Source organism: Podarcis vaucheri, assembly GCF_965113315.1.
Source record: "Podarcis vaucheri genome assembly, chromosome: 1".
NCBI lineage: Eukaryota > Metazoa > Chordata > Lepidosauria > Squamata > Lacertidae > Podarcis > Podarcis vaucheri.
In genome coordinates, this window is record NC_138759.1 from 86346976 (window position 1) to 86371441 (window position 24466).

General features: G+C 49.0%; 2 protein-coding genes across 7 annotated transcripts in view; one reads left to right on the forward strand and one right to left on the reverse strand.

The window, feature by feature from the left end:
* Window positions 1–15526, forward strand: TBX10 (T-box transcription factor 10). Its single transcript, XM_082214860.1, has 8 exons — window positions 1–284; window positions 4543–4804; window positions 5782–5883; window positions 7848–8019; window positions 9362–9517; window positions 10645–10712; window positions 12060–12148; window positions 13412–15526. The coding sequence occupies exons 1-8, from the start codon at window positions 227–229 to the stop codon at window positions 13684–13686; spliced, it is 1182 nt and encodes a 393-aa protein (XP_082070986.1). The 5' UTR covers window positions 1–226; the 3' UTR covers window positions 13687–15526.
* Window positions 14234–24466, reverse strand: part of TCIRG1 (T cell immune regulator 1, ATPase H+ transporting V0 subunit a3) — a 25149-nt gene continuing 14916 nt past the window's right edge. For all 6 annotated transcript variants that reach the window (XM_082214777.1, XM_082214778.1, XM_082214780.1 and 3 more), the window contains 11 exons: window positions 24054–24204; window positions 23309–23448; window positions 22651–22808; window positions 22462–22552; window positions 21363–21481; window positions 20707–20920; window positions 19122–19235; window positions 18672–18788; window positions 17023–17140; window positions 16130–16301; window positions 14234–15724 (listed from right to left, as the gene is read on the reverse strand). In XM_082214777.1, coding sequence (XP_082070903.1) covers window positions 15643–15724; window positions 16130–16301; window positions 17023–17140; window positions 18672–18788; window positions 19122–19235; window positions 20707–20920; window positions 21363–21481; window positions 22462–22552; window positions 22651–22808; window positions 23309–23448; window positions 24054–24204 — 1476 coding nt within the window. In that variant the 3' untranslated portion in view covers window positions 14234–15642. The remainder of the gene's footprint in view (window positions 15725–16129; window positions 16302–17022; window positions 17141–18671; window positions 18789–19121; window positions 19236–20706; window positions 20921–21362; window positions 21482–22461; window positions 22553–22650; window positions 22809–23308; window positions 23449–24053; window positions 24205–24466) is intronic.

Consider the following 24466-nt stretch of genomic DNA (forward strand, 5'->3'; position numbering starts at 1 on the left):
CCAGATCTGGCCTCCCTCACAGTTTCATTGCCGAGGGGGCACCCTTCTCAGCTACTGCCCATTTATCTCCTTCTGTCACCAGCAGTGGCAGCTCTAATAACTCCCCGGCAGGTATTGAGCGGCAAGATGAGGAGGTGTGAGAAGGCACAAGGAGCAGCTGTCGCCAGCTTGGCAGGAGGAAGATGGATGGAGGGGAAGACCATGGCCCTGTGCCTGAGGGCTGAGCATGGAGAGGAGGAGAGGAAGGGAAGATGGCTCCCTCACTAGCCTACTGAGCCTCTTGTGTAAGTCTTCATGCCGTGCTTGATCTGGGATGGCTACTTGAAGAATGCAAGCCGCCCCTCGATGTTGCATGCGCATGTGGGTTCACTCACCGTCTGCCGCCTGAGCAAGCCCACCTCTTTGCCACTCCTGCCACTGCCCAACCACTTTCCCTCTCCCTCTGGGCCCAGCAGGAGAGGGCAAGGGAAATGGAGGCAGCTGCTGCTCTTGCATCCTTATTTACATGCTTGGAGAGGGCATGAGGAAGAGGACAAGTGGGGAGCTTTGTGTGTTAGTAGTGGGCACCCATAGGGGGGGGAGACAATAGGGGACAGTTGCACCTCCCAGAGGAAACAATCTCCAGATCCCCAGCTTTCATTAAAAAAGTACGTTTGTAGCAATGGCAGAGTCTTTAAAAAAACCAAACATTATTAAACAATTTCAACATAACAACTTATCAGTCCAAATAATCAATTACATTTTTTCCCCTTTCCCCCCACCTCTCCCACTCCCCCCCCAACCAAAGACTTCCCTCAGCTCCCCTCTCTGATTTCTTTGCACATATTGTTCTCTGCATGTTATAAAATTGTACATATCTTTACCTTATCTATCAAATGTTCAACTAATACAATTGTGGATGTTTATTCTGTAGCATTGGCAGAGTCTGATATATGAGACAAAATGTACAGATACTATTCTTATTTTTTGCAAGCTGTTACCCCTGCTTTGCTCCACCTGCCAACCCTGCTGCCAACCTCTCTTCCCCCACACCTGGCCAACTCTTCCTCGCTTTACACCTCACAGCTTGATCCCAGCCCCTCTCCTCACAGCTTCCCCACCCCGCAACATGCTTCCCCTCTCAGCTTACTAAACAGCCCCTTTAAAGGAGGGGGAGGCATCTCAGAGACCATTTTCCACAGTGGTTTGACAAGCTGCCTCCATCAAACAGTTCATCCTGTGCTCCTGAAGATGGTGGGAGTTCCTGTGCCCTAAACAGATACACAGAAGGGGGATTTAGCAGGGGCATCTCATCGTGTCATTAAAACTCCAGCAGTAAGAAAAGCTGCACTGCCAAAAAAACACAACCCTCCTCTATACAACTTGACCCGGAGCCCTGTCCCCTCTTGTCTATATGCTACAGACTTTGACCCTTCTGTCACTCAAGACCTCCACCTTGGTTTTTATGAGGATCACTGAGGAACACTAACAACAAATTAAAGCTGTTGCACCCACTATCCTTTTTAACCCTCCGGCTTCAGCAATATTGTCTCGGCCCAGGATGTGGTCCCAGGGTTGCTGCTCTCAGCCACCTGCTCATCCTACTCATTAATCGCTGTGCATTTTATTTGCTGCATGTACGTGTAGCTACTCAAATGCCTCCAGCATGCGCTGTTGGTCTTGCCATGTCACCCAACGAAGCCTCTCCCCCATCCACCCATTTCCCCATCTTGCTTCCCAATTGGAGGGAGTGGAAGTCTTGGCTGACGTGGGTCCACCTCCTGCCCCCCAACACTGTTATGAAGGAAAATAAAATCGCTCACACCATCCCAGAGATTCAACTCAGAACATTGCAAAGGGGGACGTGGCGAGACAGAGAGAGACGAGCCAAACCGAACAACCCGAAGTCATCCCAGCATCGTGGGCAATGTCAGGTAAAGCCTGCTTGGCACTGCAGGAGCCAGGCATGCACCGATCGGTGCTCTGGACCCTGTTACTTTTCTCTTTGGGCATTTTATGACATCTGTAGAGACCTCTTGATTCCTTAAAGTGGGTTAGGAGCTTTGCATTCATGGCTCTTTTGCCTTGCCATTCAACACAGCTGAAGAGCTGCATCTTCTCAGGTAAAGTTTCCATGAGCTGCTCTCCAGCTAAGAACTTGGATCATGAAGCTGGTGGTTCTTTGGCACCCTAGGTGGGAAGCAAGGTGGATGCTGTGGGGGTTAGGATGTGTGTGACTTGTGGGTTGAAATCTCTCCCCCCCCCAGTAGTTCCTAGGAGGAATGTCTCTTTGCCTCTTATCCAGACCTGTAAGAATACTACCAGATTTAAGGGAGAGAATGGGTCTAATGGTTGGGAATTATTGAGAAACGCCAGAAGTTCAAGTGGGACTTCTAGAATGTCATAGGGATTTCCTCTAATGACATGGCTGTGACTATGGATGGACTATGGATCAGATCCAGCTCAGCTATTTCCGTATTATTATTGGGTTTGGTGGTTGGGCCAAATGACCCCTCAAGGTCCCTTCCAAATGTGTGATTCTGTAATTGCAAAAGAAGGGTTGCACCCAGTTGGATAATTTTAGCCAGGTTGTAAGGACTGGGCTGCTGGCTCTCAATAGCTGATCTTAAGCATGGCTAAGAAAATACATGAGGAAGTATTCTCTCCCTCCTTCCAGCCCCCGTTCAGCAAAGGAGCCTATGCGGAAAGGACAGCATATAATTTGGAGTTTTCAAAGCAACCTGAGGACAGAGACAGAACTGAGGTTTAGCTGTGGAGCATCTTAGTGTGTAGGCTAGTCCACTGGGAGAACAGTGGTTGCCCACTGGAGTGTTAAGCTATGGGTCTCCACAAATTGCCATAAGCCTCCTGTGGACCTCATGCCAACCCAGGTAAGCACTGCAGCCAGCAGCAGTGGACAGGGTAGTGAGGCTGTGCCACTCACCTGCTCTTCCTCTGGCTGAGCTGCTGCAGCATACCAAGATGGTGAGGGGCAGAGACAATGCCCGGGTGGTATAGATGCTTTGGCAGGAGTGCCAGATGGGCTCCACTGGCACGTTTGCGCCGATATTCTGTTGACCCAGCCAGAGCAGTTAAGTGAGTGGCATAGCCCCATTACACTGACTGCCGCAGATAGCAGTCCTGTAGCAATATTATTAAGTGCAGACCCAAGACATTTTGCTGCCTGAAGTAGAACCCCACCAACACCACTCCCTGTTATATGTGAGGGCTGGCCTTGGCAGTGAGTTACAGGACCAAACTAGATGTCAGGTGGGGTGTCAGTGGGGTGGAGCGTTGGATTACTGGACTCTCTAAACTGCCTAGAGCATGCAGGACAGCCATACTCTTCTCTCGTGCCACTGGAAAGCAGGTACTAGCCATGGGTCTGAGGAGACACGGTATGGGTGCATGGGAGTTTCTAAGCCAGGCAGAATTCAGGTTCATCCACATTCCCTTTTGTGTCACATTTCTAGGCACAGGTCTGAGTTTTCCAGGTCTTTGTCAGAGCAGGGTTTTGTTTTGTTTTGTTTTTTGTCCTGGTGTTTTACCAATGAATTGGAGCAAACGGGAACTGGGTTTTCCGTGGCTTTCTGTTTGCTCCAATTCAGTGGCAAAGCACAGGTTTTCCTGGGGAAAGGGCCAGGACAAGAAAACCCAGCTGCTCAGAGATCGACTTGGAAAGCCCAGACAAGTGCCTAGAAAGCACAGAGCAAAGGAAAGCATTGATGAGCCCTTACTCTAGGGTCAGCCATATTTCGCCACCCCTCTTGCAGACTGGGAAGAAGAAAAGAGTTGGGCTCAAAGACAGTCCACACATGTGGACCTTCTGGTGTGATATCTCTGAGCCCAGTTCTCTCCCCCAATAGTCGTTTTGGGGGGCTGAGCCCTCATTGTATCCCTGAAGCCAGGGGTGAAACTAAACTTTATTTCATCCCAGTTTAGCACCCCCCCAACACATGCACATTTGCATACACACACAGGCTGGGAGCCTCAATGGCACCCCTCTGGATGCTTCACCCAGGGCAAAGAACCTAGCTAGTGCTCCCCGCCATAGCTATGGCTCTGCCTGAAGCAACTGCAGGGAAGGAGTAGCCTCGGAGTCAGCATCCTCCTTTGGCAGACGGTTCCTGAGCTACAGTCATTCATGTCAGAGCTGAAGGGGCATGGCTCTGTGGTAGAGTATACCGTATTTTTCACTCTATAACACACACCCGACCATAACATGCACGTAGTTTTTAGAGGAGGAAAACCCATAGGCATGCCACCCGTAGGCATTCCCTCCATAACACGCACAGACATTTCCCCTTACTTTTTAGGAGGAAAAAAGTGAGTGTTATGGTGCAAAATATACGGTACGTTTTGCATGCCAACGGCTCACAGGAACAATCCCCAGGGTTTCCAGGTGGGGCTAAGAATGTCCCCTTGTCTGAAATCTAATAAAGCTGCTTTCAATCTGTGCTGACAACATGGCGCAAAGGTCTGACTCATTGTAAGGCAGCCTCCTGTGTTCATACATAGTCATAATATAGTCATTTTGCCAGTTGTCCTTCTCTCCATCCCCAGCATTTATCGCCGCAAGCCTGAGTGTGCTGACGTCCGATGGCTGCCCCTTCTCACCAAGCCCTGTGGGAGCACCGTGCCTGCTGGCGACAACACCAGAGTTTGAGCAGTATGAAGTGGAGGGAGCAGCAAAGCAAGGGGTCAGCTCCCAGTTGGCCAGGAAAAACCAGTGTGTCTCTGGCGTCACTGTGCAACTGGAGATGAGGAGTCTCTGGGAGGAGTTCAATAGCCTTGGCACTGAGATGATTGTCACCAAGGCAGGGCGGTAGGTATAATGTTCTTTGGTCCAAGGATTAAGGATTAAAAACACAGCTTTGATCTATAAAGTGACTAAACAGGAACTACAGTAATCCTTATTAGCTTTTACTAGTCTAACATTAAGGAGTAACACGAAATTACAATGACCTTAATAATGTGCCCTATATAATGGAATATCCATTCATTCAGGCATTTGGCATTGTTTTTATTTAGCTGCCCTTCACCTTAAGGTACACACCAAAATCAGATGTTTTAACTATATATTTCAAGTATCAAAGGTCAGAGTAAAGAGGTGCCTCTTCAGCATTTGCTGAAAATTGCATAGCCGAACTGCCAGGCGCACCTATATGAGGAGGTAGCTAGACAACCTAGGGGCTGCCGCAGAGAATGCCCTCTCCTGGACCATCTCCACCCTGAGTTTCTGAGGGCAGCAGAACAGCCAGTAGAGCCCCCTCTGCTGTTCTTAATGTCCAGGAGTGTTTGTAGGGAAGGAGATTATCTTTCAGACAACTCCCAGGACCACAGCCCAAAACAATGTGCAGGTCTGCTATTTAAATGGAGCAAACTCCTACGGTTACAAACTGCACCACAACTCTCTGTGTACCATCAGGGAAAGTGTGATCCAAGGGTGTTTACTGTGCACCCCTACAACAAAGCCAGAGGTGGGCTTCCCACCACAATGGGCAAGAAACCACGAACCATTGCTCTAAGGACTGCAGCCCCTCCCTACCCTGCCTCAAGCTATTGTAGCCTGTTGCAAAAGGCCCTGGGCATCTCCCTCAGCAGTAGCCAATGTGATGTTCTCCAGATGTTGCCAGTCTCCAACATCACTGACCGCTGGCTATTCTGGCTGGGGCTGAGGAGAGTCCAACAGCATCTAGAAGACACACAGTTGGCTACCTCTACCCTACCCTGGGTAAGATGGAGGTTAGCGGGCAGTGGGAAAGCAGAATCACCCGGCAAACTCCTTTCTCCCTGTGGCAGGAGGATGTTCCCCACCTTCCAGGTGAAGATATCCGGCATGGATCCCTTGGCTGATTATGTGCTGCTCATGGACTTTGTGCCTTTGGACGACAAGAGATACCGGTATGGCCTGGGCCTGGCTCTGGGATAATGAGTTTGGAGCCATTTCTGCTAGTTAGCCAGCCAGCGAGAGCAAGCTAGGTCCCAGTGAGACTCAAAAGGCATGGCGTGTGGCTAGGCCTGATAAGTGTTAATGGAAGGATTTCTATAAATTCAGTGGTAGGAGCAGGGAGTTCTGAACTGAGGCACCCTGACTTTTTAAACCTGCAGGAGATGTGTTGATTTATTACATGGATCTGCTTGTTGCTGTTTTGTTGTATTCCAGATATGTACAGGTTCCTACGTTGATCAAATGAATGGAATAATATAAAAAAATCTGTGCCCTTTGTGTAGAGTGCTAATTGAATCAAGCCTTAAATTGAGCTGAGATTCTGTTCCAGAATCAAGTTTCAAATCTTGCCCTGGAATGTAGTAATAAAGGAAATATCAAAATTAAAAGGCACTACTTCCCTCATCACTAAGTTACCCCACAGTAACCCCTTGACCCCATCAGAGTTATGCGAAGTAGCTTCCAGGTGGGATTTAATTGTACAAATGAACCACTATCCCTAATGGGAACTAAGTGCTATTTAGACCCTTTAGAAGAGGTGGAGAGCAGCCTAATAATGGAATTCAGTCAACTCCACCCTTGCACTGAGCCAGGACTCATCTGTTTGGTAGAACACAAAAAGATATATAGATTTGGAGTAGACATCACACACACACACACAGAGAGAGAGAGAGAGAGAGAGAGAGAGAGATTTCTTCCCCATCCTTCACCGTAAGGTCCCAGGGTGGGTTACAACAGTTAAAGCAACTTAATTGAGGGAGGTTTAAAATTAATTTTACTATCTTTACTATGTGCCATGGTTGATTTATTTATTTATTTTCTCTTTCTCGTATTGTTTGGAGTTTGAAAGTGTGTAGTGAGTTTAAGGGTTGGTGAGTGAGGATGTGTGAGATTGGAGGGGAGAGGAAACTACAGAGGGAATGCAGAAGGGTTTCAAGCCAGAAGAAAACCCTGATAAACCATTAACAACACGCAAAACAGCCCAGCGGTTTTCTGCACCGCTTAATATGTAGCAGGGATTTGCACGTGGAAAGTTTCTGCAGGAAAACAGCATGCATTCTTGCATTAACACTCTGGCCAGGTTTGGCTCTCTGTTGCCAATCCCAGAGGCACTTGGCATCAGGCCCCTTTGGGTGAGGGAAGTACGGTTTGTCAATGTGACGTCTTGCCAGTATTAGTTGCCCACCAAGAACATACAGGGGATTGGGCTGGAATTAGTTAATGGTGGCCGAGATGGTCTCTGAACTTATGGTGCACATGAAGGATAAAATGCAATATGTTATATGCAGTACTGCATGAAAAGATTCCAATTTCCCTCCGTTTATTTTCCTTTTTCGCTATTCTGACCTTGTAGCTTCTGCTGTTCCCTGCACTGAAAATGCTTGCTCAGAAATTTTCATGGTTGTTAAGCCTCTCAATCTGAATGTTTGCTATACATGAATCCTGCCTCTTGTTTTACCTTGCTGTAGAATGCCCCATAAAAATATGCTTGAATTCTATACACAGAACAAAACAAACTGGAATTCCCCCCCTTAACTGTAGTTTGGAATTATATATAGCTGCACACCAAGGCAAGCGTAGTAGACCCACCCAAACTCTTGCAGGTCCTCAATCAGGTAGGAAAGGAAGCGGCCTGCCTCAAACAGAGCCAGTGTGGTGTAGTGGTTAAGAGCGGTAGTCTCGTAATCTGGGGAACCGGGTTCGCGTCTCCGCTCCTCCACGTGCAGCTGTTGGGTGACCTTGGGCCAGTCACACTTCTTTGAAGTCTCTCAGCCTCACTCACCTCACAGAGTGTTTGTTGTGGGGGAGGAAGGGAAAGGAGAATGTTAGCCGCTTTGAGATTCCTTAAGGGGAGTGAAAGGTGGGATATCAAATCCAAACTCTTCTTCTTCTTCAACATAATGCCTTTCCCCTCCAGATACGCATTCCACAGCTCCGCTTGGCTGGTAGCTGGCAAGGCAGATCCTGCTACACCTGGCCGGGTTCACTTCCACCCTGACTCCCCTGCCAAGGGAGGCCAGTGGATGAGGCAAATTGTCTCCTTTGACAAGCTCAAGCTCACCAACAACTTGATGGATGACAATGGCCATGTAAGTTAACTGTGCAGTGTCTTTGCAGATAGTGTCATTATACAGTTTAGTCACCTGGTGGCATTGTATTTAGTTGTACCTGAAGGGAGGGAAACCAAATCAGGGTTAACACTGCTTCCCTGCAAGTTTTCCTATCTCAGAAAAATGGGAGTGAGCATAAAAATATGCATTGTATGTACAGTAACATAATAAATGTAACCTGGTGGTATTTATAAGTTCAGTCCCTGGCATCTCCAGGTAGGGCTTGGAGAGACTCTCTTTTAAGGCAGCTTCCTATGTTCCTACACGGGTGGCGGTGTGAGTTAAACCACAGAGCCTAGGACTTGCCGATCAGAAGGTTGGCAGTTCGAATCAGAAGGTTGGCAGTTCGAAGGACACTGACAAACTGGAACGTGTCCAGAGGAGGGCAACCAAAATGGTCAAAGGCCTGGAAACGATGCCTTATGAGGAACGGCTAAGGGAGCTGGGCATGTTTAGCCTGGAGAAGAGGAGGTTAAGGGGTGATATGATAGCCATGTTCAAATATATAAAAGGATGTCACATAGAGGAGGGAGAAAGGTTGTTTTCTGCTGCTCCGGAGAAGCGGACAGGGAGCAATGGATCCAAACTACAAGAAAGAAGATTCCACCTAAACATTAGGAAGAACTTCCTGACAGTAAGAGCTGTTCGACAGTGGAATTTGCTGCCAAGGAGTGTGGTGGAGTCTCCTACTTTGGAGGTCTTTAAGCAGAGGCTTGACAACCATATGTCAGGAGTGCTCTGATGGTGTTTCCTGCTTGGCAGGGGGTTGGACTCGATGGCCCTTGTGGTCTCTTCCAACTCTATGATTCTATGATTCTATGAATCCCCGCGACGGGGTGAGCTCCCGTTGCTAGGCCTCTGTTCCTGCCAACCTAGCAGTTCAAAAGCACCTCAAAGTGCAAGTAGATAGATAGGTACCGCTCTGGCAGGAAGGTAAACGGCGTTTCCGTGCGCTGCTCTGGTTCACCAGAAGCAGCTTAGTCCTGCTGGGCACATGACCCGGAAGCTGTACGCCGGCTCCCTCGGCAAATAAAGCAAGATGAGCGCCACAACCCCAGTGTCGGTCACGACTGGACCTAACGGTCAGGGGTTCCTTTACCTTTACCTATGTTCATAAAATGAAAACAACTTGCAAGAGTGTGAGTGTATTTATGGGACTTCCCACTTACACTGTGCACCACTCAGGGGATATATTTGCATGTGGAAAATGCATGGGGCGTGGGAGTCACTTGATGTTCCTGGGTGTGTAAACGAGAGTTGTTAAATGAGAGCCCATGTACTGAACAGCCATCTGAAATGTTGCTTTGTCTTGATCAAACAGATCATCCTGAACTCCATGCACAGGTACCAGCCACGCTTCCATGTGGTGGTGGTAGATCCACGGCCAGATAGTGAGCGCTACGCCCAGGAGAATTTCAAGTCCTTCATCTTCACGGAGACTCAGTTCATGGCAGTGACAGCCTATCAGAACCACCGGGTAAGAGAACACGCATGCACAGCCCTCTGGTGACATTGGTCAGTATCACATGGGAGAGCTGGCCTATTGGAGAGAATCAGGATTGGGACAGGACTAAGTGTGGCTGGTGGAGGCCAGCAAACAGATCTATACATACACTGACACCTTTTGCTGTGCAATCCAAGCTGTGCAGCATTCCTAATGCATTTTTCACGGTGCCGTAATAATTACTACAATGTTTGCCTTTAATTGTTTAGTGTGGTGTAATGTTTAGAGAGGATGTGGGTGGCGCTGTGGGTTAAACCACAGAGCCTAGGACTTGCCGATCAGAAGGTTGGCGGTTCGAATCCCCACGATGGGGTGAGCTCCCGTTGCTGGGTCCCTGCTCCTGCCAACCTAGCAGTTCAAAAGCACGTCAAAGTGCAAGTAGATAAATAGGAACTGCTCCAGCGGGAAGGTAAACGGTGTTTACGTGCGCTGCTCTGGTTCGCCAGAAGTGGCTTAGTCATGCTAGCCACATGACCCGGAAGCTGTACGCCGGCTCCCTCGGCCAATAAAGCGAGATGAGTGCCGCAACCCCAGAGTCGTCCACGACTGGACCTAATGGTCAGGGGTCCCTTTACCCTTTACCTAACGTTAGAGATAGCTGTGAACTGAGAAAGCGTTATCTGTAAAACTACACAGTTATGGCGTTCATTGGGTAGCCTTAAGTCACCAACATAACCTGTATCACAGGATTGTTGCAACGATAAACAGTGAACATACATGGAGAAACCAGTGTACAAATATCCATTTTGCTTTTGTACATCCCACCTATATCCTTCATAGAATCCAAAGTGGCTTGCTTGTAGTGCCCAGGTCATCTCCCATCCAGGTACTAATCTCACCCAGACCTGCTTAGCTTCAACGCTATGTCCTGGGATTGAATGCTAAATACATGTATCCTGCTCTTCTTTCAAAGAGCTCCCAGCAGTGTGCTTAAGTTTCATAGCATCGGGACATAGATCGGGATGCACCATAGTAGTAACATCATGGCTGGTGTTGCTTTCTCAGGCAGTAGCTAGAGCAACAGCTCCACTATAGCAAGAGAGGGAGCGGCAGGGAAAATGTGTGTACCGTATTTGAAAACTCATTCACTCTCTCGGCAGATCACACAGCTGAAAATTGCTAGCAACCCCTTCGCAAAAGGGTTCCGGGAGTGTGAGCCAGATGACTGGTAAGTCTCCGCACATGGCGCTGCCTTCTCAAATACAGGTGGAGGGATAAGCCTCTTATGCGATGTAGCTGCAAACAGAGCAAATTCCATTCTCAGGCTGCAATCCTATACCCATCAGCCTTGTAAATAAGCCCACAAGTTACTAGCCTCTAGATGGCTAAGCAGTGGCGTAGCGTGGGGGGTGCAAGGGGGGCAGGCCGCACTGGGCGCAACATCTGGGGGGCGCGCGCTCGCTGCCTCTGGAGTCGCCGAAGAGCCTCGGGCGCAGGCTGTAGCAGAGCCGCATGTCTCGCGGCGCCCGGCTGAAGGCGCCCGGCAGGCAGCGGCTCTCAGCGCTCGCCGCGGAGGACGCGCCAGGCAGCCCCTCTTCACAGCCCCACCTCCGCCGGTGCTGCTGCAGCTGCTGGGCAGTTGCATTTTCCTCGCCTCTCTGCCCCCCTCCTCCTCCGGGCAAGCGTCGTCGTTTGGGCAGCAGCACCAGCGGCAACTCGCAGGTTAGGGGGGGCGCAAATTACGTGCCTTGCCCCGGGTTAGGGGGCGCAAATTACTTGCGTTGCCCCGGGTGCTGACAACTCACGCTACGCCGCTGTGGCTAAGACCAGCTCCTCCAAAGCCTTTTAAGCAGGCTTGTAAAATCAAAGTTGTCTTCTACCAAACAGGCTAATAGAACTTGGGGATAGATTTCCCTTCCTCCACAGGAAGCATGGAAACCAAGCAGACTAGCAATGGAAGTGAGAGGTCCATCCCTCCACCAGCCCACCCACCCACTCACTTATATGACATTACTGGTCACTTATGGCAAGCTATTCACAACTGCTATGCCTGGCTACTCAAAAGCAAGCACCACTGAATACAATGGTGCTTGCTACCAGGTAAGTTTATATAAAATTGTACCTTTAGAGAAGTATTACTCTGAGTGGGGAAGACAGGCATAAGATGCATTTTAGAAACAAACGCTGGGTTGGAAAATCTCGGCCGGTATGTGTTGTCAATCTGTGTGCCACCTGAATAGCTAGGGTGGCCACCTGCCAGGGAAAACAAGGCTTGTGGCCCCTTAATGTGTGCATAGAAGAGGGAATTCTGGTATGTGTAGCAACCTACACAGGCTGAAATGCCTTCTTCTGCACAGCTATTAAACAAAGGTGCTGGAGCCCTGTCCCCTTTTGCATCCAGCTACTCTACCGAGTGGAGCAAAAAGAAATGGGAGGGATAATGGCAGTGAGAACAGAAGCAGCCAAGTCTGGGACTGTTCCCAATAACACCTTCTATAGCTCTGCCTGTCCTATTTGAGTTTTATTTCCACAAAGTCCATCACCAATGAAGTGCACGTCTTGTTTTTCTGCCTAGGCCCGGCTCACCAGGACAACTATTAGGCTGCTTATCTCGGAATGGGGGTGCGGCTCCCTTAGCCCAGCTTCAAGAAACCACAGAAAAGGGTAAGGTGAAAAAAGCAAATGGTAAGTAAGACTTGCATGTAGAGAACTCCATGGGAAGGTACAGGGCATGGTGGGGCTATGGAGAGATGGCAGGGTCTCCTTCTTGACTTTGGTCCAGATTTTTCTCAGGCACAAACTTAAATGTTTGATGCTAATAATCTCAACTTTCTCCTGTCCCTCGAGTTTCTGGTGCTTATGTGTGCAAAAATTACCGTGTTTTTTGCACCATAACACTCACTTTTTTCCTCCTAGAAAGGAAGGGGAAATGTCTGTGCGTGTTATGGAGGAAATGTCTACAGGTGGCATGCCTACGGATTTTCCTCCTCTAAAAACTACGTGCATGTTATGGTCGGGTGTGCGTTATAGAGCGAAAAATACGGTAGCTAAGAAACATACATGCAATAATTTCTAATGAGAGGGAATGCTGCAAAGTAAGGGCTTCCAGTGACTAGGGAGCAGCTTCTCAGTACTCTTTGTATCCTTTGACATCTCTTTTATTTTTATTTTATTTAAATTCTATTTATTTTTATTTCTATACCACCTTTTATCCGAGGATGACAGGGTGGTTTACAATCCAGAAACACAAAAATACGTAGTATAACATCTTGGAGATGTCTGAAATATTAGGTGGTATAAAAATGCCATTAACAAACAAATAATATCTCCCTTGCTCACCCTATGATCTTCTGGATATTTTGCTCACTACGCCTTTCTTCATATGTAGTTTGGTTTTTTGGTTTTCCTAACTGCAGTATAGTCATATTCATGCAGTTCTCTGTGAGATCTCAGTAGAGCATGCGAGTAGCAATTGCATTGTTCAGCAAGGTGGCATGGTCACCTTCTAAACAAGTGCCACATCTGCACTGAGAGAACCACAGGTATAGAAACCAACCACATGACCTAGCCAAACCATGCAGTTAGTGTATGCGTACAATATTGCTACCAATATGGAGCCACAACCACCTGAGAGAAGCTTTTCAGCTGCCGCCGTGCTATAGTAAGCCATGGCATAGTCTGCAGAGATCCTGGGCTCCTAGTGAGATTGAATGGAGGTAAACCGCAGGGGTGGAAGTTTGGAACAAATTTCTCAGTCACTGATGGCTTAAGCCTTCTCCATTCTGATTAACAGAATGGATCGAGTTGGCAGGATCAGAAAAAGAAGTGGCAGACTTAAATGTTTCCAGGAGTGAGTCATGCTGTGTAGGGACTGACTTTGGTTGGCCAGGGAAGTCATTCAGCTCTAAGCTCCTTCTCTTTTTCTAGGGTTTGCCAGCAATCATCACCTCCCTCCATCCCTCTTCAGAGAAGCCTCCCAGCTGCAGCACCCACCCCTGGTCACACCCGCCACCCTCCCAGATATGTGCCTTGCTCGACGACCCTTGAGTGAAGCATCAGGGGCCCTGCCCTACAAGCACCTCTCCTATCACAGCATCTACGTGGGAGCCCGCTCCCGGGCAACGCCCTACGCCCTCCCCAGCAGCCGGGCCACCAGCTTCCACGCTCTCAACATCTACACTGCCGGGGACTATGAACAGTGAAGGAAGAGAGACCCGGTGGACAGATCAGGCAGTTCCCTCCTCTCTCCCCCCACACCTACCCCAAGGCTGAACCTATCTTCCAGGGACTCGCCTCAGGTCCACCTTCTCCTCATGCAGCAACCATCACTGCACGGCCTGCTAAGGAGGTCTAGTCCATTCCTCTGTTTACCTTCCAGGGCACTTTGTGGATGGTACCTTCAAGCCCTGGTACCCTTCCCTCTTCCCCACCCGAGGCAAACGTAATTTCTAACTTATTGTCCCCTAGTATATGGACAATTAAACAGTTAACAGAGGCTGGGTACAGTATCCGTCTCCTTTGAGAGGGGTGCAGAGTCCAAGCTGAAGCTTGGTGAGGTGTAAGAAACATACTTGGCTGAGATACCGGCCATTTCCTAACTGCTTCTGCTCCTCAGCTCGTTGTAAAGCAATTTGTCCCCCAATTCCAAAACCCCTCAGCACTGATAAAATGGCTGAAAACCCAATTCTACAAGTCAGAAATCCTAAACCAGCTTTGCATCAAAAATAAACTCAGAGGAGAGTATTAAAATGCAGGGAAGGTTAAGAATCTTGTCTTTATTGTGGGATTTGGTAGCTACGGCGACAAAGAGTTTATGAGGGCTTTTAAAGCACAGAGTTCTCAGCAGCCTGCTCACAAGCATTGTCTTTCTCTTAAATGGCAGCGTGTGTCTTGAGTCCTGCCCATGACATGCTGTGCCTTCAGTATGAAGGAAGTTTGTTCTGCAATCCAGGCAGGGGAGCCAACTTGGGCCCCAGGTTATGGGTGCCCAGTGCTTGTGACATCATAATGTCACATGGGGCATGACATCACGATGTCACACGTGCCCCCTGGCCTCAGAAAGTGACTTCCGGTGGCACTGGAAGTCAGGTTCCAGGGCCTCGTGAGACTTCCTCGTGAGACCTCAGAAGTTGCGTGGGGGGCCCTGAAGTGGATCCCAACAAAAAAAATTGTGGGTGCTCAGAGACTCAGAGCCCCCTATAGTAGGCGCCCCTGAATCCAGGGCAGGAGCCCCTCTCTTGCCCTTGGCAACTTAAGTCTCCATTTTCCACCTGTACAGAGCTGTTGTCCCCAATTGTTGGTGGATGTTGCTAGCAGTTGGTAAAACAAAGCATGAATGAGGAAAAGACAGGCATTGCAAGCCACATCAGCTCCCAGCATATCAGCTAGCTTGCTAGCACAGGTAGACAGTCCTTTCAAAAACACGCATGCACCGAGGGCTTGGCTCTAATGTGCAGCCCCACATCATGCACTGGCTGATGCAATGTCAACTCCAGGCTCTCCATCAGGGAAACAAGAGAGTCTCAGACCTGGATGACAACACCAACTGCAATTGAATGTAAATTTAGAAAAAGCAGAAGGCCCAAGTGCCTGGGGCCGGGCCTTTTGTCCTCTGATGTGCATCAGAAAGGCTGCACCCCAGCAAACAGGGATGAAGCAAGAAGAAAGAGAGTGCCACCTAGCAGCCCTGTAAAAACACCCATATAGTGAGTGGTATCCATATTCTGATGTTCCTTAAGGCTGCTTCCCATTCTTTCCCAGAAGCAACTCTTAACAGCTATAGAGATATGCACAAGGCAGGCTGGTTCAGCTGCAAGTCATAAGGATCAAGAACTGGAAGGAACGTGGCTTGATAAACCCTGAATTCCAGAACTCCATCCTAAATACTGATATTCCGGCAGTGAGGCAGCGAAGGACCTCACTTTAATTGTAGCAGACGGGGACAGAGCAGGTAGTTCCTTCCCCAAGAAAGGTGCGTGTCAGGGGAGTTAAAGAAGTTCTGCCACACCTTCCGGTCAGACACAAGGCACAAGTGGTAGAAAGGAAGCAAGAGACAGTTGCTCATGTAAAAAAAAAAAAAAAACACACAGCATAAGCCAATTGGCTCATGAGGGCACACAGCACATCTGCTCTCTGGGAAGATAGAAGTCCTTTCTCTCTTAGTCCCAGATGTCTGTAGTGAAGGTGAATGGGGTGAACCGGTACCCAGAGCCTGTGTAGAATTTGTTCTGGAATTCCACCCTGAAAAACAACAGCACAAGAGTGGCCAAGTCGAGATCCGGAAGCACTGCTCTCAGCTTGCAACGCTAATCCCAGTAGTAACACAATCCCTGAAACAGGCAGGTCCCGGCCTGATTCACAGCTGGGTGGGGGAAGGAGAAAAAAACTCTGTCGCTCCAGGTCCCTCCCTCTCACGCAGAACAATTTCCCTGACCTCGTGGGGAGGAGAGTCCTCTATCACCCACACCCCTAACCCCACCTGGGTCTCAGTGCTCAGAGTGGAAGCACCTGGCAGTCTTATTGATTGACTGGATTTATCTCCCGCATTCCCGCCCCAAAGAGCCCAGGGCAGCAAGCCAAGTGAGAGAGCGGCTCTCGCACAGGATTCACTGACAGAAAGCGGGTATATACATGTGTGTCTCTCACCAGTGCAGACGCAGGGCATGCAGGAAAGCCGACAGCCCCTCCATCACCAGCAGGATTGCCACAGTCAGTACCGCAAAGAAGGCAAAAACCGGGACGAGGAGGACCCCACCTTTGTAGCCCGTAAAGTGGAGGCCGTTCCTCATCACCATGGTCCACAGGACCTCTGAGAGCTCTGTGGAGAAGGATGGGTGCAGGACTTGTCAGCGAGCAGTAGAGCAGCCAAACAGCCTTTCCCCTCCCTTACAGACCACCCAAGGCTGGATCCAACTGAGGAGCTGCACTAATGGGAACCAGTACAATGAGTCCTGCTAGTGCTATGGGATTTCCCCCAGCCCCAAAAGCAGCTTTGGGGGCTTGGAAAAATAAGATTGTTCCATCTGACAAGCAGAAATGCTTGCGCTGACAGAACAATCACTGAATTCCACCCTTAGCACTGATGTAAAGCCCCAACCGCGCGCGTGCGCGCGCGCACACACACACACACACACACACACACACGTCCTGTTCCCTATAGGCCAGTCAAAAATGCATTTCTTTATTTTAAAAACACATATCCCACCTAATGTTCAAAAGACACTCAAGGCAGCTAACAAATGCAAGCACCCCACAATCACAATACACATTGCTAGCTCCAGTCTGAAGACTAAGATATTGCCATAAAAAAATCTAAACCACATCACAAACATGCTGGGGCAGAGAGAGTCCCTCAAAAGCTTTTAGAAGTGGCTGCAAAGGAGCCTCCAACAGTGCAGGAATGGTGCCTGATGCCTGTATCATGTGGTGAGGTCTCCAAAAAACATCTTGCCCACCGGCCTCCCCCAGGTCTGTGTGGCCAAATCGCTTGCCGTGCTTCCTGCTTTCTGCCCATTCCTCTCCCAGCCCCTGAAACTCACGTGCGTGGGCCAAGCTGAGAGCCCAGAGCCGGAGGTAGGAGGCTGTGTTTGAGATGCAGCCCAGGCAGTACTCAATGGTGTGGATTGCCTGATGCATGAACACGTCGGAGAAATCAAACTGAAGGGGAGAAAGGCAAGAAACAGTGGGGTGGCAAGGATTAGTCCAGGGGTCAGCAAACTTTTTCAGCAAGGGGGCGGTCCACTGTTCCTCAGACCTTGTAGGGGGCTGGACTATATTTTTTTTGGAGGGGGGGAATGAACGAATTTCTATGCCCCACAAATAACCCAGAGATGCATTTTAAATAAAAGCACACATTCTACTCATTTAAAAACACGCTGATTCCCAGACTGTCCACAAGCCAGATTTAGAAGGCGATTGGGCCGGATCCAGCCTTAGTTTGCCTACCCATGGATTAGTCTAATACTCTAAACCAGCATAGGGACTCAAATGAAAGCCCACTCCTCCATGAGCTGCTTCCAGAGTGTAAGGCAGGGGGTTGGGAAACCCTGTGGCCCTCCAGCTCCCATCAGCCCTCAGGCAGCACAGCCAATAGTTCCCAAAGGATGATGGGAACTGTAGTTCAACAGCATCTGGAGGACAACAGGTTCTTCAGCCCTGGTCTAAGGCTAAGGACTTGGTGGAGAGCATATGTAGACTCTATTTAAGAACTTTCTGCAAATGGGAAGAACTTTTCACCTTAAACATGTTCCTAAGGAAAACCAGACTCCCAAGCCGGATTCTGAGCATTTTTCTTGGTAACTTGTTTTTGTTTTTAAAAACAGCAACCAGTGCCTTTTCTGTACACTCAAAGAACCTGCAAAAAGTGTCATGGGAGATCCGAGCCTTTTATGCCAGTGAAGCGCTGCTTGGCTCAACATTATTTCCATATGATGGCAATCTGAGATGCCACGACAAGTTGGAGGTTTTCAGCCAAGTTTAGTTTTTTTTAAATACCCTGAACAGCAGCAAAGAAAGGGCCTGCAGTTCTGAGCAGAGTCCATGCAGGAGTCTCTTAGAGGTCATCCCCTCTAACCTCATCCAGACAAGCTCCAATAATTCACCTGTGTAGCCTCTCTCAACAACAGAGGTCTTAAGAAGGTGCTATCATGAATAGCCCCTGCACAGGCACAATATTTGAGGACTTCAAGCCCTTGTTCTTAGGAAGAACAAGCCGAACTGCTTCTGAACGTGGCCTTTTCTAACTGCTTCCATTTGCCCCCCCAGCTGGATTTATTGTTCATCCCTTGGGATCTTTTTTCTTCTAGGGTCGGTCTTTGGAGGTGTGGATGAATCAGAAATGGGGATGGGGCTCTTGAACATATGAAGAGTGTATTTGCTTTACCACCAACTCACTCCAACCTTTCAGGTCAGAAGGTGTAGCTTCCAGGCCCATGTACCTCTCTTTTTTTAGCAACTGAAACAGCGCCAGCCCCCAGTCTTCTGTGTTTATTGCCTCCCTTACTCCACCCATTTCAAACTTTCCTTTTATCCCCATACCTTTTTTTTTTTTTTTTACAAAATGATTCTAAATTTACAAAATGATTCTAAAACCCCACTCGCATTCAGCAGGCAACTTCTGCATAATTTACTTCAGTAGTGAAAATGGGAGTCACATCCCAGAATTCTGACCTCCCGGACAGAAAGTTACCTCCAACTCCTGTTTGGATTTGGCACAATCCACATCGTCCTCAGCAACATTCACAGATCTGCTCGGCTCTTGAGAGTTTAGCAGAGGCTGGCGCTCTTCTGCGTTGGAGGGGTTGTGCTGCAAGCATCCCAGAAACACATTGGTCAGTGGGGGGGATGGACGGCCTTGCACACAGAAGGGCTTCAAGCATCACAATCCTGAACCCACAAGGTTAAAAGTGACACTGTTCTTCCACAGAATCTTTCCCATGACACACAGCTTCACTTGTGGCATCTAGGTGGCCATCTGAGATCATCCTCAGACTCAGTCCTTGAGCTTTAGTGCCCCGCTCCTGATGGTACCAGGACCTCAATGCATATCTGCACAGACCCTGACCCAACAAGGGAGCTGGGATATAGAAAGGCAGGGGTAGACAGCAGCCCCAGGCCCAGTCATACAGAGGGGTCTTACCCTGGACAAAGAGGCCTTCTGTCGGTGCTGGCTCCAGAGGTACAAAGGGGTTCCCAGCAGCAGGATAGGCACACAGGCCAGGGCCACCACCACCAACACTGTCTGCACCAGGGCCTGGAGTGAAAGAGAAAGATTTTGCAAGTCGGAACAGCCGGAAGAAAGGCAGGCTGGGAGCGAGCCAAGTACATTTTTATTTAGTTTTTAAAATTGATATGGCACCTTTCTATATTAGTACATTTAAGGTAGTTTGCAACCCAAAGAAATGGGGGGGGGGAATCACACCGAAACCACACTGTCACCTTGAACAATTCAAAATATTGGACAGTTCAAAATAGAACAGAAACAGAAACCCAGCAAAATTCAGGAATCCATTTTGGATATAGTATTATGAGATGATATCAAGACACCAGCAAGAAAGTACCTCGGTCAATTGCAACAAATCATTAAATAACCACACAGAAACATCATCATAATCAGCCACAGTACAAAGCCACAGACCACGCCTGATCTCACTGGGCAGAAAGGAAAACACTGATTGCAGGACCAGTCTTAAAAACTGGGACTTGGGCCACTCAGAAAAGGGATGTGCCTATGGTGTCCATTTCTCCCACCATCTCCTCTCCCTGTTCTGCCTCAGATCCCAACCTACAGGGCTTTGGTTGGTGAGGATCCTTCCTGCTTCCCAATCAGTCTTCAGCCCCGCTATGATGCAGTCTTGCCAATAAAATTACAACTGAGCAAACCAAAACGTGACACCTAAGTGCCTTGTCAGCTGGAAACAAAGGAAACAAACCTGGTAATTTGTCCCAAGGCACCCACCCAAGACTAGCACTATGTATTTCAATGAGGCACTGCTCAGAAAAGCTCAAGAATGCAGTCCCTTGTAATATTTGGACTACTCCATGCAACTTTAGGTTGCTTGTGCAGGCAAACAACAACTTCAAAGTATAGCAAATGCAATAAAAAAAATCACAGAAAGCCTTCAGACATAAAATGGACTTGGGATTTTGAACACAGCGGAAATTTTCAGGAGACAGGTAAATGACATTTTCAGGAAGCCCTCAGCAGTTGGGTTTTGTTTTTGTGTTCAAGGCCAGAAAGGAATTACCCCCCAAGCCGAACTGGCTGGTGACCTTGTGGGTCTGTGCCTCCTTGCATAGGGCTGATTCACACATGCATGTTCATCATTCAGTGGCTACATCAAGTGATGACTTGCCTTTGTGAAGCACCCATCAGAGATCAAGCACCCCAGGTCAATGAAACCTTCATATTAGAACACAGCATATTTCAACTAAGACAGTTCTCAGATTCAGCAGCATTTCATCAAATGGGAGGCTACTCAGCCCAATTTTCCTCTAGCCCCTCCCATCACTGGCATGCCCAGAAGATGTGTCTCCCAGCCTGGAAAAGATTCCCCGCCCCTTGATTACTGGATCTGCTCTGTCTCAGCCAGCCTTACAAGTCCTGAACATTTCCCTCCCCAAAGCAGGATGGGGAGAGGAGCAGGGGAAGCAACACCCAAGGAGCTGGATGTCCACACCCGTCAGACATCCAACAGATAAAGCACAGCGCCACAAGATGTTACCTGGTGGTTAAAGAGTGGAACGTTATCGGCATCGTTTGAGAACATGAACATGTTAATGAAGTGGATGAGGATGCTGGGCGCAGACTGGGAATCGGAGACGTCATACGCCAGCCATTTGTAAAAGATCAGGATTACAAGGTAGCCGAAGAGTCCCAGCAGGAAGGTGATCTCCGGAACGAAAACCAGGAGAATCTTGTAGTAGTTCTTGAAGTGGCTGTAAAAAGGAAACGAGCAAACAACAGAGGGAGCATGAGAATAAATGTGTCAGGATCATAAGAAGATCCCTGCTGGGCCAGGCCAGAGGTCCATGCAGTGTATCATCCTGCTTGCAGAGTTTCTATCCAGATGCCTATGGGAAGACCACATGCAGGAGCCAAGTGCAACAGCCCTTTGCACACTTAGGGACACTCAAGGAACTACATATACAAAGGCTTCCCACTTCCAACAATGGACATAGCATACAGTCATCATGGCTAGTAGCCCCTGGTAGTTTTATTTTCCATGAATTTGTCTAATCCCCTTTTTGAATTCCTATCTGTTGGCTGAAAGCAAGACAGGATTCCTTTGGCAGGAATCAATGGGTGAAATGGCGCCAGAGGGGTCCTTCGCGTCCCTCGCAGGAGCAGCTGCAGGTGGAGGAGCAGCCCAGTACTTACATGTAGTTGAAGACGCCAAGGCAGACCCCAAAGCTCATGTGCACAATGCCCAGGATCACAGACATCTTCATCTTGAAGGAGTTCAAGAAGGTGAGATGGTTGATGGCCAGGCTCCAGATCTAAGTCACAGGCGTGGAAGGGAAGAATCAAGAACACACAGACATGATAAGCCAGCCTCCCCAAACCTGGTACCCTCCAGATATTTTGGACTACAAGTCCCATCAGCCCTGACCACTGGACATGCTGGCTAAGGGCAGATGGGAATTGTAGTCCAAAACTACACCAGGTTGCAGAAGGCTGCATTCAATCCACAGTGTGAACCTCTTATAGAAGAGGGGATGAGGATGTTGTTGCCCACACAACAAGACCCCCCCCTTCTCAGTCTCACTGATGTGCTCCAAAGGAAAGCAGAGCAATACGTTTGGCACCAGCTTGGCTGCAGGAGTTGCCAGAAGGAGATGTATAAGACACCATCCAACTGCCTTAGGGACTCCACTCTGGATTTGTGTAGGGTTTACTTCTTAGCCTTTTCTTCTCCTGAAGATATCCCGCAAGGCAATGGTGGTTAAGGGTCAGCTTTCCGTCTCCTAGATGGGCTACCTTCCCAGGTTGATAAGCCCGATCTGCCCCTCATTACCCTCTACAGCACGTGCAGAAACAGTCTTCCTTATGCTATTGGTCTCATCTGCTCAATTTTCTGGATTCGCATGCAGGGGACAAAAGAGTCCCTAGCCCACTGAGGGTTTGAGACTCACTGGCTACCCTCATGTGGTTCAGCCATTACCCGGGGTGTGGCCACTGTCACATGTCAACAGCTTCTAGGCGCCACAGGTGAGAGCTGAGTGCAGGGTGGGGTTTCAATGGTGGATGAACTACTTGATGTGTCCCCTACCAGAGACACTGCCCCTTCCCTAACACTCCACAGCACACCCTTATCTGACCTGCACACATCAAACAGCAATTACCAGGGGTCTCACACTGGTAAATCAGTTAAAGCAGCCCCACACAATCTGGTGCCCTCATGGGCACTGCAACCCATGAAGGGCACCAGCCTGGGGAAAGCTGAGAAACAGCTCTTGTGTGCTCTTGCAGTACTTACCGGATCTATCCCAAAAGGGTAGGGACCTTTGAAAACTCCCGTGACATTGGGGTTCAGAGCAAGAACAGGGTTTCCAGCTAAAAAGTCCTCGCTGTAAGGAGAAGGAATTGCTTCAGCACATGAGAATGATGCAGCCGTCATGAAAGAAGAGGCCGCCAGCATTGCTTTGGGTCATGGGCTAGTCAGTACCTCCAGTTCGATTGGTTGGCCATGGTAGCGATGCTCCAGGCAGAGGGGAAGATGTTGGTGGCCTTGCTGAAGCACTCGTTGTAGATGAAGCCAGTGTAGATAGAGAAGGCGCCCATCAGGAGGATGAGGTAGCGGCCCTCAAAGAACATCTGCCAGATCTGGGGGCAGGAAGACAAGGGTATGTTTGGCAAGATGGTAAATCTCTGGTGTAGTTAGTGTGACTGATCAGAACCTGGATTAGACCCAGGTTCAAATCCCCACCTGGTCATGAATCTCACTGGGTGACCTTGGGCCTGTCGCTCTCTCTAAGGCTACCACACAGGGTTGCTTGCAAGGGTAAAATGGGGGCGAAGGAGAACCAGGGCTTTTTTCTCAGCCAGAACTCAGTTCTGGCACCTCTCAGGTAGGCGCCATTGCCACTATAAGAGAACATGGGAGGTGTTCATGGTGAGTTCTGGCACCTCTTTTTCTAGAGAAACAGAACTGGGGAGAACCATACATGCTGCTCTCAGCTCCTTGGAGAAGAAGTGGGAGATAAAGGTACCAAATAAAATAAAAACATATCCCGAGGTGTATTGCGGAAAGCATGTGATCCTTTTCCATCCACCCAAAGCATATCCCCTCCCACCCGCTGCCTCTTCCACAATCTGGGCCTCACCTCATTCTGCACCTTCTTCATGCTGGGGCGGTTCTCAGCCAGCACCATCCAAAGGGCAAAGAGGAACATCAGCAGCCCATGGCCAACATCCCCAAACATGACAGCGAACAGGAAAGGGAAGGTGATGATGGTATAGGGAGCTGCAAAGCAGGTCTAGCGTCAGATAGGAAGTCCAGGCAAACACCCCCCTTTGCAACCCCCACAAGAAAACCACGGAGTCAACTGCCATTTCACCGAACCTAGCCCCAAATCAAAAACCTCTCCTTTCTTTGAACTGCAGAGCATCTAATCTAATGATACTAATCAAGTAAGATATAAAAAATATATAATCCACTCTTGCCCTGCTCTGCTTGACTTACAGCAAGGGCGAGGAACCTGTGCAACTTAAGACATTGTTGGACTCCAACTCCCATCAGTCCCAGCCAGCATGACCACTGGTCAGGGTTGATAGGAACTGTAGTTCAGTGGCATCGGGGGGTGGGGGGTGGGACAAACTCTCCACTCCCGGCCAACTGTGAAGACAATTCCACCCACAAGACCCATTCTAGTTTTCCTCCTTCTTCTCTCTGTCCCATAGCCAGAAAGCCCAGAAAACACACAGCCTTCCTTTATTGGGAGCAATCTCTCAAATGTCTGTGCGCAATGCCCTGGTGCCCTCCCTCTTTCGCCGAAAAGAGGATGTTCCACTGAGCAACTGTGCATGCCCCTTGCAAGGTCAAGAGCAGGATGCGGCAAATCTGCTCACCTGGGTTCACCTCCTGATAGCTGGATACCCCGTAGGCATCAACAATGCTCTGGAAGCCGGCAGTGAACTTGTTGGTGCGAATGAGGGTTGGGGGGCTCTCAGTGCAGGGAATCTGATGAACAAAGCACTCCACCCCAGAACCGCTGCGGTGCTGTAAGGGGAAGAGAGGGTTAAACTGGGCAGTTCAGGAGCATCAAGTACAATGGTTTGCCCAGGAGCTCTAAAAAAGGAGAGAGGAATTCATGCAGCTGGGTGTGGTGTCCTGGCTAGTGGGGGATGGGGAAAGGGAGAGAAAGGGAGGGAGAGGGGAAGGGGAGGGAGAAGAACATTGCCTTATCCTAAATTTGTCTCAATATATTACCAATGTACAGTTGTATCTCGGAAGTCGAACGGTCCTTTTGACTTCCAAAATG

Bases quoted from the DNA above. Each gene is read 5' to 3' on its own strand.
- TBX10 (XM_082214860.1), top strand. From the start codon at position 227: ATGGAGAGGAGGAGAGGAAGGGAAGATGGCTCCCTCACTAGCCTACTG. The intron at 5,884-7,847 runs GTATGGCCTGGG...TTTCCCCTCCAG, and splicing joins TTGGACGACAAGAGATACCG to ATACGCATTCCACAGCTCCG. The intron at 12,149-13,411 runs GTAAGGTGAAAA...CTCTTTTTCTAG, and splicing joins TCAAGAAACCACAGAAAAGG to GGTTTGCCAGCAATCATCAC.